General features: G+C 38.5%; 1 protein-coding gene across 2 annotated transcripts in view; it reads left to right on the top strand.

The window, feature by feature from the left end:
• pdlim7 (PDZ and LIM domain 7) overlaps positions 1-13,513 on the top strand; it is a 104,405-nt gene that overhangs the window by 74,481 nt on the left and 16,411 nt on the right. For both annotated transcript variants that reach the window (XM_057851234.1, XM_057851235.1), the window contains exons 6-7: positions 7,569-7,621; positions 7,867-8,092. In XM_057851234.1, the coding sequence (XP_057707217.1) occupies positions 7,569-7,621; positions 7,867-8,092 (279 nt within the window). The remainder of the gene's footprint in view (positions 1-7,568; positions 7,622-7,866; positions 8,093-13,513) is intronic.

Consider the following 13,513-nt stretch of genomic DNA (forward strand, 5'->3'; position numbering starts at 1 on the left):
CAGGAGGAGAGAAAGAACAACGCACACCTCAAAGAAGCTGCTGCTCGCCTGCTGTAGGAATAGATGAAGGCATACTGTGCTCAGTGAACATGGAGGACGGCTAACCCTGGGTCTGCCGGTCAAAACAATTTGAACTACAGTACTTTCCTTTTTTTCAACCCTTAGTTCAACTCCATCATACTTGGATTAATTGTGTTCAGTGAGACGCAATCTCCCACCAGAACCTCAAATGCTGCCGATATGACGGAATATATCGACAAAACAAATGGATATCCTCCATCAATCATCCCTTTATTGGGCACTCATTTATCTCACTGGCTCCTATTGGCGGCGTCAGACGTGCCATCCATTTCGATTGGGAGTGGCTGGCAGCGAATGATCGTAATTGGACATCTAGCACCGTCAATGGCACTGAAAGATGAATGGACATTCCTCCCAAGTTAAATGAATTGGATGTCTATTATTGTCAATGGCAGGCAATATTTAAATTGCCTGTGACAGCATAAAAAAATCTTAAATGGCATTATTATGTGAATTAAAATCATATTTTGAGACGATTCGACTTTATACAACAATTTGGCAAAGCGCAGATGACGAGTAATTGGTCTTTTAATCTGCCGTTTAGCCTCGCCTGTCATTATAGCGCTGTAGCGTCCCCAGCTGGAGGATGACGTCAGGGTCACGATTTCAGCTGATTTAGAATTCAGCCCATTGAGGAGGACGATTCAGGAAGGAAAATTGCGACAGAGAGCAGCAAAATGTCATTGTTTCAATTTCTTTACTCCAATATTTTTACAGGATATTCTTTTTATGAAAGTATTTTTCCCACATTACTAAATAAAATGGAATATGAAGTATGACAGGGCAAAATTACTGCATGATGGTCTAAACCAGTGGTCTCCAAACTATTCCACATAGGGCCTCATTGGGTGCAGGATTTATAAGTGTAATCAGTTGCAGTCAGGTGCTGCTTGTTTTAATACAAACCGCATTGGTTAAAAGGTCTGTGCTTGATCGGTATGAACAAAAACCAGGACCTATAGCGGCCCTCAAGGACCGGTTTGGAGACCCCTGGTCTAAACTGTCGACTTCTTGCACTTCCTGAACGGTATTTTATGCCACTGGAGTTAGTCAGTCTTTTGTCATTTCCCTGCCCCTGCTTCGGAGATGGAGGAAAGAGCTTAAACAAAGCAGGAGGCGTGACAGCGAGCCGACATGCTAACCCGAACGGAGCGGCGTTTCCAAGTTTTTTCTGCGGCGGGAAGGCAGTGCTTGTTTCTAGGGATAGAAGGGGAAACGCCGAAAATGACAGATCACACAAAAGTACCCCAACTCATGTCACACGCGGGGTTGATTGTCTCCACTGATCGGCCAGCCCACAGCGGCGGGCAGGCAGTGCTCGTTGCCGGGGAAAGAAGGGGAAACGCCGAAAATGACAAATCACACAAAAGTACCCCAACTCATGTCACACACGGCGGCAGAGTTGATTGTCTCCACCGATCGGCCAGCCCACAGCGGCAGGCAGGCAGTACTCGTCGCCGGGGAGAGAAGGATAAATGCAGAAAAATGTAAACAAAACAGGAGTCGTATTATCACCCACAAAATGCAAGTCATGATCCCAGTATTTGACAAATTATAAAACACGAAGATTACTCACTTAGTCATTCGTCCAATGGTCTCTTGATTGTCGGACTTGTTTTGCCCATCGCGGTGAACAAGAATCTTTTGGAAATCCAAAAAGCCTCACACCACTCTCCCTGGTGCAGCAACAAAAGCCTACAGCACATTAGGCTGGCGTGATTTGGAAAATAAACAAATTAATCTGCAAAATCAGCTGAATCCGCAGTCCATCTGCATACTATAAAGCAATGGCTGTATTGTGAGATGCTGACCCGGGTGACGTCACATTTGTGTTCTTCCTCATCAAGAGACAGGAGCCGGAAGTCACTCATTTTCATGGCGCCGGATTAAAAATAAATAAATAAATAAATAAAACAATCGCTTCCACACGCATTCAATCTTTCCATTTCATTCAGGAGCATAAAATATAGTGTGAAATATGAACTAAACAGGCAATTTAAGTACTATGGGAAAAAAAAAACTTTGAATGAATTTATTGTCATTGTCATCATCATCATAATCATTGACAGTTTCAGAGTGTGGGATATTTTGGCCAGAAAGGAGAAACATTGACACAGACTAAGGAATAATTTGCCCGAAAAAAAAAGACGATGACACACAAAGGAAAACGGACAAAGGAAACTTTACAATGTTATTCCGGGCCATAACAAGTGCATTTGTGTTTTTATATATTTTAATTTGATTAATTTGTTTTTTTATTAAAATTTAAAATTTATTCATAAAAACAATGTCAAGCGTCAAGATTCTGCATTGGACAAGGTGTCATGAGTCAAGAATCTGCATTAGACAAGGTGATGATGCTGGAACTTTTGTTTGGTGCTGTTCCAGTGAGATTTACAAAGATGACAGCCTGAAGAAAACATGAAAATTCCCTCAGTCCTTGATGATATGGGGCTGCATGTCAGGCAAAGGCGCTAGGGAGATGGCTGTGGTTAAATCATCAATAAATACTAAGGCTGTCAAACGATTAAAATTTTTAATCGAGTTAATTACAGCTTAAAAATTAATTAATGGTAATTAATCGCAATTCAAACCATCTATAAAATATGCCATATTTTTCTGTAAATTATTGTTGGAATGGAAAGATAAGACAAGATGGATATATACATTCAACATACGGTACATAAGGACTGTATTTGTTTATTATAACAATAAATCAACAAGATGGCATTAACATGATTAACATTCTGTTTAAGTGATCCATGGATAGGAAGACTTGTAGTTCTTAAAAGATGAATATTAGTACAAGTTATAGAAATGTTATATTAAAACGCCTCTTAATGTTTTCGTTTTAATAAAATTTGTAAAATTTTCAATCAAAAAATAAACTAGTAGCCCTATTCTGTCCTCAATGTGCGTGAATACACAAATTGACAGATCGCGAACATAAGTTCCAAAAAGAAATCAGACGGTGTGGCAAAGTTGCATGGGCTTTACTGAAGTCATCTCTTTTTGACAGGAGCATGTTTCTTGTATTTTTGTAAAACTGAAAATAACAAGGCAATGTGTCAATAACTTGCATAAATCACAAAATAACATAAAATGTACACACGTGTCCATTTGAGCAGTAGCACTAGCCAATTAGCTCACAAGCATCTAACAATGTAACTGCATTTCACCATATATGTGAACAAATTCAAATACACGTCGTCAATAACTATCTAATGCTCATGAATATAAACAAAGGAGGAATATAACTCACAAGCGATGCATGTATTAGACACAAACAGTGTGATGGGGCTATGAGAACTGCCACTGAATACTGGATGCGGACGTTAGCTGGTCTGAATAGCACTGTCTCTTAGTGTGAGTTCGCGTCGACATATAATCACGTCAGAAAAGCGCGCCCAAACCCAAATAATCAGCTGCACTGAATCGCCAGCAGAGGGCGACATTACGCCACATAACATATGCAAGTCACACCCAAGTGCCAGCAGAGGGCGGAAAAACTCCATAAAACACAATTAACAAGTTGGCCTTTCACTGTACTGACATTTAAATCTGTCTGAGCGGGCCTAGTGCGTTAATTGCGTCAAATATTTTAACGTGATTAATTTAAAAAATTAATTAACGCCCGTTAACACGATAATTTTGACAGCCCTAATAAATACACAATTTTACATTGAAATTTTGGACAGCTTTCCTATCCCTCCAATTGAAAATATGTTTACTTATTTAAATATTTATTTATTTATTCATTGACTAAAACTCTTAAAGTTTATAGACGAATATAAGCAAGAGTTGGGTTTTGTTTTAACTTAAAAAAAAAACATTTTGAGAATTGTCCACTAAAACTAAACGAAAAACAAAAGTTCCAGCATCATCACCTTGTCAAGAGTCAAAAATCTGCATTGGACAAGGTGTCAAGAGTCAAGAATCTGCATTGGACAAGGTGATGATGCTGGAACTTTTGTTTGATGCTGTTCCAGTGAGATTTACAAAGATGTCTACCTGAAGAAGACATCAAAATTCCCTCAGTCCTCGATGATATGGGGCTGCATGTCAGGGAAAGGCGCTTCTTCAATAAATGCACAAGTTTACTTTGAAATTTTAGATAGCTTTCTTATCCCTTCAATTGAAAATATGTTTGTCATTTTCCAAGATGACAATGCATCATGCAGCAGAGCTAAATCTGTTGAAGCATTCCTTGGAGGAAGACTCATCCAGTCAATGTCATGGCCTGCAAATAACCCAGATCTCAACCCTTTTGAAAACCTGTGGTGGAAATTGAAAAAAAAAATGGTCCACAGCCATGATCTGGCAACTGCAATCAAAGAAAGTTGGCACCAAATTTATGACAAATACTCATCAAGTCCATGCCTCAGAGACTGCAAGCTGCCATAAAAGCCAGAGGTGGTGCTACTAAATACTAGAGATGTGTTTTGATTGTTATTTCTTTGTTTCCCATGATTCCATGTTTTTTCCCCTCAGAATGGAGTGATTCCATATTTATTTCCCTGCACTCCCTCTATAAAAGTAACATTTACTGACCACCGCAATGTTTAAAAATTTTTTTTAAAAAAATCTATTTCTTGTAGTGTTTCTGAATGCTAAAGAGTTGCACTTTTGAACTAATTCATTATTTTTTTCAAGCTTCTTATCTGAGTTTGTTCTACATGATAAAATGTCTGAGTTAGTGCTCGTCCGAGACTGGTAATTCCATACTTTTTGGTAGGAGTTTTTTTAAATAACCAAAAACAGTCACTTGCCCTGTTTAGGGTTAAATCAATGATGTGGAAGTGCCACTAGATGTCCCTATACCATCAAACCAGGGGCGGGATTAATCGCACCACAATACAAACATATGGTGCATAATAGGGCTGAAAGATTATTCAACTTTGCAAATCGTGTATTAAGATATCGAATTTTTGAAATCGATCAATTGCGCTAACTAATAAATTAGGTATTTTTGCCCCTTTTAACCGGATATAATTTCGAATTTTAATGACAAAATGAGGAAAAAATACTCGAAATAAAATGACCACAGTCACTGTGAAGAGATTTAATTTAAAATTTAAAATATGGTCATAATTTTATTATTATTTTTTTTTACATATAGTATAACATGTAGGGCAGCAAGTAACACTGCTCTCTGTAACAATTGAGAAATAATAAACTAAAAAAAAACTCTTGCTTATAATGTTTTAATTAGAGATGTCCCAATCGATCGGCATCCCGATCGATCGGGTCCGATCACGTCATTTTCAAAGTATCGGAATCGTCAAAAAAATATCGGCCATGCCTTTTTTTTAATATATATATATATATATATATATATATATTTTAATTAAATCGTTTTCTAATTGTATTTAACGTTACAGACATAATATGTTACACTCATCTAGAGTCTTTAGTTTAGGCTTAAAGTAGGGTTATCAAATTTATTCCGATAACGGTGGCAATTAATTTTTTAAAAAATGTGTCACGTTACAATATTCAACGCAATTAATGCATGCGCTGCACTACCCTCTCACTCATTGTCGCGCTTAATCTGTAATGATGCCGTTTTACCTATATAGAGAGATAAAAGGCAGCGCAAAATGAATAGAGTGAATTTTGGCAGCCTTTGGAGCCTTTTTTTAATTGGCTAAAGCCAGCCTTTGGAGCCTTTTTTTAATTGGCTAAAGCCTTGCAATCCCTCTCCCTATAATTCGAAATATCATGGGAAGCAATATGGGGAAGCAAGGTGGCATTTGATCTTTGTCTTAACACCGTATGTTATTTCCCAACGCAGAGAAGATATATCAATTGGTGGCACTACGCACAGTCACGGTTCCACTTCCCATCATGCATTTGGGATGGCCACAGTATCATTTACTGAAAGCTCAACAAATACACTAGATGGCAATATTTAGTCACAATATACAAAGTCACAAGTCTTTCTATCCGTGGATCCCTCACAGAAAGAACGTTAATAATGTAAATGCCATCTTGAGGATTTATTGTCATAATAAACAAATACAGTACTTATGTACTGTATGTTGAATGTATATATTCGTCCGAGTTGTAGTCATTTTTTTCTTAATGCATTGCCAAAATGTATATGATCGGGAAAAATTATCGGGAAGGATTGGAATTGAATCGGGAGCAAAAAAAAGCAATCGGATCGGGAAATATCGGGATTGGCAGATATTCAAACTAAAACGATCGGGATCGGATCGGGAGCAAAAAAACATGATCGGAACAACCCTAGTTTTAATGGTATGATACAATAACATACCATGTTTGTAAGAATGACTTTTTGAATTTTGCACTGAAGCACGATTTGAACAAAATAGTAAATCAAAATTGCAGTATCGCAATAAATGTTTTTTCCCCCTTAAATCATTATGCCTTTGTGCATAAATCAAGCAAACTGTCCAAATGATGGTAAAAATGATGAGGTGATGAACATACATAGCCACCACAACTACAATGGAAAAGAATCAACTGCTCACAAAAATGAACAATCATTAAAATACTTTTTCATTTTTAATCTGTATTTTAATAGAATAGCTTTTTTCATATTGCAGACGAGCATCATTCATTAATATTCTTTATATATCGTTCGCAAACACATTTTTCCCGCTCTGCCTCTTTGAGATGTTTTGGATGCATGCGTTAATTAACAGGCACACTTGATGCTACGCAGACCTAATTCAGTATGTGTGTGGCGAGGCTAATGAACAAAGTTGATTCAGGGTAATGATTAGCCATATTCTTCTTTGTGTTTGCAAATGAGCTATGATTTCATCATCTTGCAGTAGCTGATTGTAGATGGCACTGTTGATGTTGTAAACACGATCGTCGCTTAAGGCGCTGTTATATTTTTTTCCCAGAATGACACATCTCCAGAGCCCTCTGTCTTCACTCACAGCTTGTTTTCCAACCATCTCAGATTTGGTTTGAAGATTTTCTGAATATAGTGACGCTCGCTGTGGGTAACGGAACTTTTAGAGACAATAACAAGTCCTCGTTTCCTCAGCGCTGAGCATGCGGGTTCAAAGCCACTTCTTCTGGAGTGAATATTTGACAGGATGCAACTGAACTCATCTGATGAGTTTTTTTTTTGTTTTTTTTTGTCTCAGAACTTACGTAGTCTGTACAAGTTGTGGAAAACATTCAAGGTGTTGGTGTTTTATTACTAGTGCAGTGAGTCAATGTTTATTTGCAGTCTCAGTGCACATTTGTGAATTCATAAAAGTCATAAAATAAATGGATATATTTAGGGAAATAATTATTTCTGTACATCTAGTGTATTTTTATTTGACATCTTTTCAGTCAATTATTAGCACTTCTCTCACTGTTCATTATAAATGTTTAGGATCATAAAAACGAAAGGTAATATGAGGCAACTATGTCTGCTGATATAACCGTGAACATGACGTGCATTGTTTTTGAGAGCTGTGTACTTTTTTCCCTGTCTAATTAGTCATTTCTCTCCACAGTGTGGAGCCAACTCCATCACCTGCCAAGGCTCAGACAGCCAATAAACCAGATGGTGAGTTTGTCCTTCTGCTCTCGCTGATGCATTATAGCAGCATGTAAGATCTGCTAGTGTTTTTTTTCCCTATTATTATTTATAAGTGTTGATACATGAGGATCAACAGCAACTCTGTGCGTCATTCAAGTTTGAACAGGCTTGGATTATATTTCCACCTCCTACCCTCAATATGCTGGAAAGTCACAGCCTTGATATAGGTTTTCTCTCCTGCAAATGCTATATTTTCCCCCCTAAAATCACAGGAACAAAGACTCCATCTGCTCCTTCCTCCCGACCTCCGTGGGTCACCGACCCTAATTTTGCCGACCGTTTTCGTCCGGATAAGACGAGCACGGTGGTGACGCTCCACCAGCAGCCGGTTCAACCCACGCCGATGGAGAACCGCAGTTCTATTCTACAGGCGGCGCAACAGGCGCCTGAAGGCAGCGGGAGGACACCAGTGTGTGGTGCTTGCAACAAAATCATCAGGTGAGAATACAGGACAGTTTGCAAGGAATTGGAGAGGCAGAAGTACCATGTAACTTGTAAGGAGGGGCTATTACATCTCTTGAACTTTGGCGATAGTTTTAGTTTATAAGAAGTTTATTTTTATAGCTCGAAATCATCAAAAGGATCCCAAAGGGCTTCACAGACAAACAGTTGATGTTAAAAGTTTAAATATTTATCAGTGAATTAAACTAAAAAAGGCAATCTCTGGAAAAATTGCGTGGAGATTTTTGCTTTACTGTTGGTAACTTTTTCTCAATTCTAGTTTGAATAAACACATATTTCTGTCATTGGAATTGATGAATATGCAGTATCTGTAATTTGAAATGACTGATAATGCCATAGGGGGGCACGGTGACCAAGTGGTTAGCACATCTGCCTTATGTGGAGTTTGCATGTTCTCCACATGCCTGCATGGGTTTTCTCCGGGGTACTCTGGTTTCCTCCCACTTCCCAAAAACATGCATGGTAGGCTGGTTCAACACTCTTAATTGTCTGTGAATGTGACTGTGTGCATGTATGGTTGTTTGTCTCCTTGTGCCCTGCGATTGGCTGGAAAGGGTGTACCTCTCCATCTGTCCATAGCTAGCTACGATAAGCTCCAGCACCCCCGCAACCTTCATGAGGATAAGGGGTTTCGAAAATAAATTAATGAATGATCGAGCCATATTTGGTATTGATGTACGTATATCGCCTTCATTCGAAGATGTACATCCATCAATTGACGGCCAATGGCGTCATTGTCATTAACGGATAAAACCGTCTTTGCAACTGACTGTTACAGTGGGGTAAATAAGTACTTAGTCAACCACTAATTGTGCAAGTTCTCCCACTTGAAAATATTAGAGAGGCCTGTAATTGTCAACATGGGTAAACTTCAACCATGAGAGACAGAATGTGGAAAAAAAACCCCTAGAAAATCACATTGTTTTGTATTTGGTATTTGGTCAATACCAAAAGTTAATCTCAATACTTTGTTATGTAACCTTTGTTGGCAATAACGGAGGCCAACGTTTTCTGTAACTCTTCACAAGCTTTTCACACACTGTTGCTGGTATTTTGGCCCATTCCTCCATGCAGATCTCCTCTAGAGCAGTGATGTTTTGGGGTGGTCGTTGGGCAGCATTGACTTTCAACTCCCTCCACAGATTTTCTATGGGGTTGAGATCTGGAGACTGGCTAGGCCACTCCAGGACCTTGAAATGCTTCTTACGAAGCCGCTCCTTTGTTGCCCTGGCTGTGTGTTTGCAGGGTCCCCCCAGGATTGATAAATCTAAATTCAAGACCTTTAAGACCTTTTTTAATGCCATTTCAACTGAAAATTAATACTTTTCTCGCACCCATTATTTAGATTATATTGAATTATATTAAAAAAATAAAGCACTTAACATCAAATTTAACCTCAATTATTAAGTGTGTTTGACAAAAGAATGCACATTTATTGAAGATACAATTAAAACACATTTAAATATAAGGTCTTTCAGAATTTTTTTTCCCAGGATAAAATGGATTTTACACTATTATTGTAAAGCAACTTCAGAAATTACATTTGCAATACAACAGGTTTCCCTTTTAAGAGGACCTAGTCAAGGTGGTAGGTAGGTGATTGTCAAGTTGGCCACCTTAACTGTAAAGTGCTTGCAATTGGCAGTGAAAGTTTAAAAAACAGCCACTAAATGGCAGCAGTTTACCAATAATTACCACAAAATAAAAAAGCTACACATGACCATTTCCCTTGGTAAATGTTTTTTTCTAATCACATTACAAGAAGTATAAAAACACATGGTAATCATTTGTTAGCTATTGAAGACATTTCTTTTAATCAGATAGAGAAAATCCATACTCTTATTTAATCAAGAAAAACATTTAAATATACCAGGAGGTGGATCTACGACTCTGGTTTATCCATGCTCAGGCTAGTGCACCTGCCAATACCCCATTGAACATGGCTAACTCTTGAGTTAAAACTGCGCAATTCACATTCATTCGAAAGGCAAACCGTGCAGAAATACATTATTGCATCTAACACATTTTAACTGGAGAAATTGGAAGCTTAGTTTGAAATGTTAAGCAGGTCCACTGCCTTCGCATGACCCATAAACTGCGACCCAAAGTATCTGGATGCGACTTGGTCGCCGATCCAATACCTCACATGCTGGTCCAACTGTTTGGACTTGGTTGTCTTGTTGAGGCTAAAGCATCTGAGCAGTTCCTTGCGTTAGCACACAGTACTGTGCGATTGCCTGCTGTTGATGCTAATGATGCTAACGGTGCGCACGCACGAGGTGCAGCACATCGTAAAAATTCTACGCGTCATCTTGGATTTAAAAAAAAAAAAAAAACCTTCGTCACGGATATATAATTTAGATTGCACTGTTCTTGAAAATTAAAACCACTGCGAAAAAATTCCAGACTTACGGCAGCTAATTTAATGCTTTTAATACCTTTAATAATGGAAAACTAAATTCAATGCTTTTTTAATACTTTTAATGACCCGCGGGTACCCTGTATTTGGGATCATTGAAAGACCCAGCCACGTCTCATCTTCAATGCCCTTGCTGATGGAAGATTTTCACTCAAAATCTCTCAATACATGGCCCCATTCATTCTTTCCTTTACACAGATCAGTCCTCCTGGTCCCTTTGCAGAAAAACAGCCCCAAAGCATGATGTTTCCACCCCCATGCTTCACAGTGGGTATGGTGTTCTTCAGATATAATTCAGTATTCGTTCTCCTCCAAACACGAGAACCTGTATTTCTACCAAAAAGTTCGATTTTGGTTTCATCTGACCATAACACATTCTCCCAGCCCTCTCCTGGATAATCCAAATGCTCTCTAGCGAACCGCAGACGGGCCTGGACTTGTACTGGCTTTAGCAGGGGGACACGTCTGGCAGTGCAGGATTTGAATCCCTGGCGGCGCATTGTGTTACTTTGTCCCAGCTCTCTGTAGGTCATTCACTAGGTCCCCCCCGTGTGGTTTTGGGATTTTTGCTCACCGTTCTTGTTATCATTTTGACGCCACGGAGTGAGATCTTGCATGGAGCCCCAGATCGAGGGAGATTATCAGTGGTCTTGTATGTCTTTCATTTTCTTATCATTGCTCCCAGAGTTGATTTCTTTACACCAAGCGTTTTACCTATTGCAGATTCAGTCTTCCCAGCCTGGTGCAGGTCTACAATTTTGTCTCTGGTGTCCTTCGACAGCTCTTTGGTCTTGGCCATAGTGGAGTTTGGAGTGTGACTGACTGAGGTTGTGGACAGGTGTCTTTTATACCGATAATGAGTTAAAACAGGTGCCATTAATATAGGTAACGAGTGGAGCCTCGTTAGACCTCGTTAGAAGAAGTTAGACCTCTTTGACAGCCAGAAATCTTGCTTTTTTTGTGGTGACCAAATACTTATTTTCCACTCTAATTCGGAAATAAATTCTTTAAAAATCTTTTATTTATTAGTTTTTATTTTGTTCCACATTCTGTCTCTCATGGTTGAGGTTTACCCATGTTGACAATTACAGGCCTCTCTAATCTTTTCAAGTAGGAGAACTTGCACAATTGGTGGTTGACTAAATAGTTATTTGCCCTACTGTATATGAATAATTGGTATTGAGGGTTCTACCCAGTTTTGTTTTTGGCAGCCATTTTAATTTTCGTCTTACCGTACTTTATATTTATTTATTTATTTATACTGTACTATTTATTACTTACCGTAATTTTCGGACTATAAGCCGCTACCTTTTTCCTTCATTTTGAATCCTGCGTTTTATAGTCCAGTGCGGCTAATTTGTTGATTTATTTGGGTTAATAGGTAACACTTTATTTGACAGCGATGTCAGACTGTCATAATTATTACATGACTTGGGCATTACTGAATGCTTACGACAGATGTCATTAAGTATCATCCAGCAAATTATGTCACCAACTCCATTTATGTCCAGCCTGGGTCTTTTGCATCCATTCAAAAGTGAGATAATTTGCCGATAACACTAAATGACATGTTATAAGCATTCATGAATGCCCATAACAGTCTCATGTCATAATTATGATTGTCTAATGACAGTCTTATGGCACCACTGCCAAATAAAGTGTTACAAATTACGAGAACTAGCAATTAATGAAACAACTGGAACAGTAACTGAAGAAATAATTAGCAAAGAACATGAATTTTGATTGATATTTTTATCTGTAGCGCTGCAATACATGCTAGGAGGCATGTTGGACAACAATAGTGTTGACAGCAGGTGGCAGCAGAGGTTGACAGTGATGGCCAATGAAGCTTCTTGAACTAATGAAGCTTTGCAGCCAATTGGTTCAAAGCCTCATGGTGGTTTATTCGGTTTTATGACAGTCGTATGGTTCCGCTGTCAAATAAAGTGTTACCAGTTAATATCTTTTGGTGTAAATATCCCATAATACAGTGAGGACAGCTGTGGCTTATAGTACAGTGCGGCTTATCTATGGACAAATGTCGTTTTCGTTTCAAATTTGGTGGGTGGTGGCTTATAGTCAGGTGTGCCTTATTGTGCGAAAATTATGGTATTAGTCTTAGTCATATTTTAGTAATTTCAAAATGTGTTCGTGTGGTTTCTAGTCAATGAAAACTCAGACAAATTCCGCCTAGTTTTACTCGACATTCCTCAAAATGTTTTCGTTTATAGACTTCAATAGTTTTAGTCCAATAATAAATAAATAAACAAATAGAAGGTTTTCAACAATTTCGGCTGAACATGGCTTAGCACGTCATATTAATGACACGACCAAACACTGCTAAATGCGTGCTAACTACTCATAAAATAAGTAAATATCACACATTGTGAATTTATCACGGAAACTATGGCAAATTTCCATCTCGTTCCCGTGCCGTCAGACAACAACTGGTATCCATCTGGTTACGTTTAAGTCTCTCAAGACACATTTTCAGCGCGTTATCGTGACATCATCATGAAAAAGAATTTCGTTGCTGAAATATTTCGTTGTCGTCATCATTGACGAAAGCAACACTGGTTATATGCATCATTAGATTTGACGAATATCACTGTAATTGGAATCAACTGTGATATAGCTGTCTTTGGATTAAATCGATGTCGCCATCTTTGAAATTGAGGGATATAGCCGCCCTTGGAATTGACTGATATTTCTGTCACTGGAATTGACAGCTCAAGCCTGTTTTGGAATTGATAGATAGAGCCGTCATTGGAACTCACCTATATTTACGTAATTGGAATTGAAGGATACAGCCATATTTGGAATTGACGGTTTACTTGTAGAATCTTCTTCTTCTGTTGATTTCCGGCAGACTCGATGGCTACTGGCACATTGCTGCCTTTCTCAATGTGGTCAAATCACGTAATGACGTTTATATCCAGTTCAGCCCGGAGGCAACCAGTTCGCCAAAGCTCTTATCG

Source organism: Corythoichthys intestinalis, chromosome 11, assembly GCF_030265065.1.
Source record: "Corythoichthys intestinalis isolate RoL2023-P3 chromosome 11, ASM3026506v1, whole genome shotgun sequence".
Lineage (NCBI taxonomy): Eukaryota > Metazoa > Chordata > Actinopteri > Syngnathiformes > Syngnathidae > Corythoichthys > Corythoichthys intestinalis.